This window comes from Frankliniella occidentalis, unplaced genomic scaffold (assembly GCF_000697945.3).
Source record: "Frankliniella occidentalis isolate FOCC.00 unplaced genomic scaffold, Focc_3.1 Scaffold182, whole genome shotgun sequence".
Taxonomy (NCBI): Eukaryota; Metazoa; Arthropoda; class Insecta; order Thysanoptera; family Thripidae; genus Frankliniella; species Frankliniella occidentalis.
The window spans coordinates 450,186-455,802 of NW_026267308.1; the positions used below are offsets into that span (position 1 = coordinate 450,186).

Below are 5,617 nucleotides of genomic sequence, written 5' to 3' on the forward strand. Positions count from 1 at the left end.
TTGACCACTAGACCACGAGTTCGCCGGTAAGAGGACCGTGTCCGATACCGGGGTCCCTCCTCGGCCAGCCTCGGGGCTCTACGGGCCAGAAGATTATTATCGACGAACCGCGAGCGACCTGAAAGCGTACTGAAGTCCCCCTCTTCGCGACGCGAGCAGAACGCACACATATAGTGAACAAATTATTTTCCGGTGGGCACTGACTGAGAATGTACTATTTTGTGCGGAGCTGCGTACAACTGTCAACATACATAACCTACGTACAAAATTTGTACGTAACTATGTACAATATTGCACGTAATTATGCATAGTATCGCTTCAAATTACATTACGTATGTGCATAGTTGTACGGAGGTATGCGTCCTCTCTCTACGAGTGCGTCCCGAGGGGGAAACGACTGTTAAACTTTGTGTCAGCCGGATTACGGATTACCCGGATTACCTCCGGAGTGTCCTCCGGATTACGTTGCTTTTTCTCTAGGATAACCCCGGATTACCCCCAAAATTTTCCCGGATTACCCCCAAATTTTGCCGGATTACCACGGATTTTTTTAGAATTTCCTCGGATTACCCCTGCCGGATTACCTTTCGGCTGTCAGCCGGATTACCTTAGTCGTTTCCCCCTCGGTGCGTCCTCTCTGCCACTTCAACTCGTATGTAGACTGACGTGGTCGCTGTGTCTAGCTGCCAAAGTGTGCAGTGTGCAGACTGGAGTAAGTACTGGTGGAGAGGCAGCGGAGGCCTATTCTTTTGTCTCCAAGTGAAGCCGTCCTCAAGCACATTTTATTGCCCCCTACCCTATACCCTACCTTCGGCAGCGGCGGAGCGGCCGCTCGGGTGGACTTCGGGTCCAGGGTATTGGGGGGTCGCCGAGAAGAGCAGTGGCCATGCGGGGCGTGGCGTGGCGTAGTGTGAAGGTGCATCGCGCGCTCGGCTGGCGTTCGGCGGAGCCGAGGGCAAGGTATTGGCATCTTCGGCGGGGTATAGCGTGGCGGGGCGTGGCGAGAGGTGGCGGCGCGTAGCTTTGCGGGTGTAGGCCGGCCGAAGGAAGGCGGGGGAGGCGCGCCCAGTGCACTAGTTTTGGCACGGTCCCCGACTGCAGCCGGACACTGTCTGAGTGCGCGCGCTCCGCACACAGAGCTGGAGCGAGCTTCACGTTTTTATGGCCGCTTCCTCTCCACCAGTACTTACTCCAGTGTGTGCAGTACACAGGAGCCGTTGGGGCCCCCCCATCGTTGTCCTCTTCTGCTCTCAAGTGCGCCGGTCTAGGGATTAGCGCTAGCCCCCGGCCGAGGTTTCCTGGGAACGAAAATACCCCGACTACCCGGGGCTCTCCAGGTGAACCGAAAGCGTACTGGGATTGCTCTGTTCGTCTCGGAGCGACTTGAAAACATACTCAGGTCGCTCTGTCCGCGCATGGAGCGACTCGATGACGGACAAAGGTCGCTCCGGCGCGAACATCCGGCGAATCTTGGCGATACGTCGCCCAGGAGCCTGACGAACCTCAGCGACCCATCGGAGCACCGAGCGCGACCCTCCGCGAACCGATAGCGTACCGAAAGCATACCAAAAGCAAACAAATCTTTTTGCGTCGGGCGGTAGTAACTAGGGACTCGTGCATTTACTTACGGCAGGGACACACCATCGGGCGGAGGTGCTCCCGCAGCATGAACAGCGTGCTCGACAGCAGGCTCAGCATCCTCAGGGTCAGACTCGTGCACCGACGTAGCTCACAAGCGCAACCGATCGCAAGCGCAACGGTTCGCAAGCGCAACGGCTCACAACCGCAACGGCTCACAAGCGCAACCGCGGAGAGCCGCCTGTTAGACGGCATCGACTGTAGACGAAGCCAGGAGCGGGAGCGGAGCGCGCAGCGAGCCTCTGGAAGAGAAATGAACCGAGCCTTTGGTCGCTGTGCACTTCTCGTGTAAAATGCGGTACCTCTCAGACACTTTAAAACGTTATTTCGACGCAAGTGATTTGTACTCGCAGAAGTGTGTGTACTCCGCAGATTTTGTGCATTCGGTTACTTCAATTCGTCGCCGTTCTGTACAACTCTGGTAGCGTTTCTCTGAGAAAAGTTTCTCCGAAGGTGAGGAGACCGATACATAACCTCTGCGAGCTTGTACTTTGTGTCAACAACTCGAATGCACACAATCTGTGGAGTACACACACTTCTGCGAGTACAAAACTGGTACAAAAAACTTCGTTCGAAAGATTATTTCGTCCTCTTCATCTTCATTCCCTACCATTTTCGTGCTGAAATGAATAGGAAAGGAGCCAGAGGCGAAAATAGCCGATCGCGCGACGGAATCTCGCTCCGCGGCGGCCGGGCGCGATACTAATTCCTATGTCACAGCTCACAGAGTGATCGTATCGACCTCGGTGGTAGCTCATTTTAAAGGTTTTTTTATGTTCTTTAATCGCTTAGCGGATGTAATTTCGTCTAAAACCAACGGGTGAGGCGCCAGGAGCGAAGTTACCCAAGCGCGCGTTCCGGCGCCAAACTAATTTCGCTGGCAATCCTCTCAGAATAATTATCGCACAGACTTCGGCTTGTGCTCATTCGATAGCTTACATGATGCCCTTTAGTCGCCTCGCTTTGACCCACCCGTCGGTACGCGCTCACGAACTGAGTGCCGAAACCGTCCCTTAATCCACCTTGGCCATGAGGGAGTAGAGACAAGTCAGAACACGTCTTCAAAAATAAAGTGGGGTTTTGTCACCCTTCAGACAACCCCTACCAAAATAGATTAATGTTACACACCCATATGATACGCTCTCAGAAATATATTAGGTTTAAGTTAGGCACTCAAAAGATACCCTTCCAAAAAAAGTTAGGTTGTGTTAGCAACCCCTAAGACACCCTCTCAAAAAATTAGGTTTGTGTTTGGCGCTCAAAAAGATACTCTTCGAAAAAAATAGGTTTATGTTACACACCCTAAAGACACCCTTCCAAGGAAAAAATAGGTTTATGTTAGACGTCAAAAAAAGATAAAACCTTTTTCAAAAAATTTAGGTTTAGTTACACACTCAAAAAGAAACCCCCCCACTCGCGCTGGCCCTTTTGTCACCTGGGTGACAATGGGGAACCAAGATGGCGTCGGGTGACACGGGGGTACCTTTACTACACCGCTTACCCCTGGCGATCGTCTGGAAAACCGCTCACCTCTGCACACTGTTTGGAAAACAGCTTAAATGACTTGAGATATTGGTAACAAAATGATCACAGAAAGACGCTGATTACAATGATGCCTGTAAATGACACCTTTTTGTCCGTAGATCTCTTGCCTGCTGCTATGGACTAACATTTTGTTGCTACCTAAGGCACAAAAAGTATTTCATTTACATTTAGAGTGACTACACGGCACATGTTGCAGGGCTCCTCGCTGCATGTGGACAGAATCCGCAGGACGCATAGTGCTGCTTGCCATCTCATACAGGATGCTACTCATTGCTATGAGCTAGAGTTTCCTGGAGTATTGACGGCAGACTTCATTATGCTACTTCTTTCGACATATTTTGGAATGAAGATGGTGCTTGGCAGGGACACCTACATGGCAAGCATATGGATGGGTTGTGGTATACTGAGTCTTGCTGGCCTGTGTCCCCTCGTCAGAACGTGCCACCTGGCGGTGCGGGAGGTAACGAGCAGAGTCACCCTTCGGCCTACTAGGGTATTCCAGGCTATCCAAAACGGAAGTAGGAAAATAACAAACTCACTGTCTCATCTGTTTCCGCAATCGCTCTGATTGGTCGAGCGGATCACGTGCCACGACAGCCTTTGAGGTATGAAAATCTGTCAGATCAGTTTCAAGCTCCCCTCCATATTTAGGAGGTTAGAAACGGACCAAACTACCATGGTAATTTATCATACTGAGAAGACGGAAACAGATATTCGGTGAGTTTGTTCTATTTCACTTCCGTTGTAGATAGCCTGGAACACCCTATTGCCTAACAGTCTCTACCCCTTCCCTGTGCTAAATACGTTGTGTCCGATTGGGGGCAGAAAAAAGGCAAAGTGACTCGCCTCGGCCGAAGGCCCATTTACGATTGTGCCTTTTGCCCGACTCGGGTGTCGCCAGCTCCGCAGGCCTAGGTAGATGTATGCCAGGCGCGTCGCAGCCTAACAGTGTTTCGTAAGACATTGTGAAGCCTGTTCCGCAAGACGTGCTAGAGCGCACACATCCGGGAATTTGACGGTACTCATTCAAGCACAGTTTCTAGGCCTCACCTAGAAAAATAATGGGAAAAAAACAGCACTTTGCACCAAAAACATTTTAAAAAAACTATTCGCCACTCCTCCGAGAAAACGGAAGTCACCATGTTATAGCATAGCGATTTCCGTTTTCTTGTTCCTCGCATTCTTGTGCATTTCAGCTTTACCGGAATGCTTTATTAAATCCGAGCACGGCAAAAAAGGCCGTGCTTGAACTATGCTTTGGAAACCATCAAACCATCACCAAGCCGTTTTCCCATCTTTTTCGGGTACCCAAAATTGGTTAAAAAACCTTTAGGAAAGTGATCCGAATGAAGCGCCTTTTCCTTATGTATGCATCGAAAACGGGCAAGTGAATATAGTTTTGAGATCCGCTTTGGTTTTTTCTGTGAAGATAACTAAGTGTGACATAGAAATTCCGCCAGTGTTACACGGTATCACCGTAAAATAGCAATTTTGCCAAAACTTCAGAATGCCCAAAATATTTTTTTCGACGTTTAAAAGTCCGGTAAGGCCGTACATTTGCTCAGAAAAGTGCTTGCGTATCCCTCAAACGGTAACAGAACACGACACGTTAGACACAAAGGCCGAAACCCCATTTATTTCGGCAAAAAACTAAGCAAAACGAGACCAAATGCAGAAAAACGGTGATTGTGGTGTGGGTTGCCTATCGCCCCTTAGGGGGCTTCTGCATAGGAGCTCGGTGACCAGATCCTGTTTCCAGGTGTTTCATTCTCTCTGGCACCTGCAATTTTTGAGATACAGACATTATTTCATGAAAATCAAAGTTGTAGAGAATTAGAAGGCCTACAATTTTTGTAAAAAGGCAATTCCCACATTTTGGGGCTGGCTTAGGCACAGTATGCTGAAAAAGAATTCTTGAACACTGAAATTGTAGAAAAATGTTAGTTTTTGTCTTTTAGAGGCTAAAGTTTCACTTCAAACACCATATAATACCCCTGAATATTTCTTAAAGAAGAGATCGTTCTGCATTGAATGGCGCAAACCGCATTGCTGTGTCTCAAACACAAGTTGGGATATACCAATTTGTTCAAAAGTCATAATTTTGAACTTTGAACACGATTTAAGCCGATGGGAACGATGGGATTTCGTGGGAATTTTGGCTAGGCTTAGACATGCCTAAAACGGTCCCCAAAGTTTGGTACTGTTCGGAATTTTGGCTAGGTCAAAACACAATTTGACTGTACTGAGAACGCCAAAGCACAGTTTTTGCCGCCAGAATTAAGGTGGATCTCCAATGGAGCAATCTACGCTACCCATCACCCATCATCCGTCACCCATCACTTGCGATTTCGTGTTTTTACATCGCGAAATACAATCATAAGGTGTATAGTCATATTAATTGTTCACACACATCCTTAGTCTTAACCACAACCCG

General features: G+C 48.9%; 1 protein-coding gene across 1 annotated transcript in view; it reads left to right on the forward strand.

Moving 5' to 3' along the window:
• LOC127750387 (uncharacterized) overlaps nt 1-5,617 on the forward strand; it is a 42,312-nt gene that overhangs the window by 21,745 nt on the left and 14,950 nt on the right. The window contains exon 4 of the mRNA XM_052271985.1: nt 3,380-3,643. Coding sequence (XP_052127945.1) covers nt 3,380-3,643 — 264 coding nt within the window. The remainder of the gene's footprint in view (nt 1-3,379; nt 3,644-5,617) is intronic.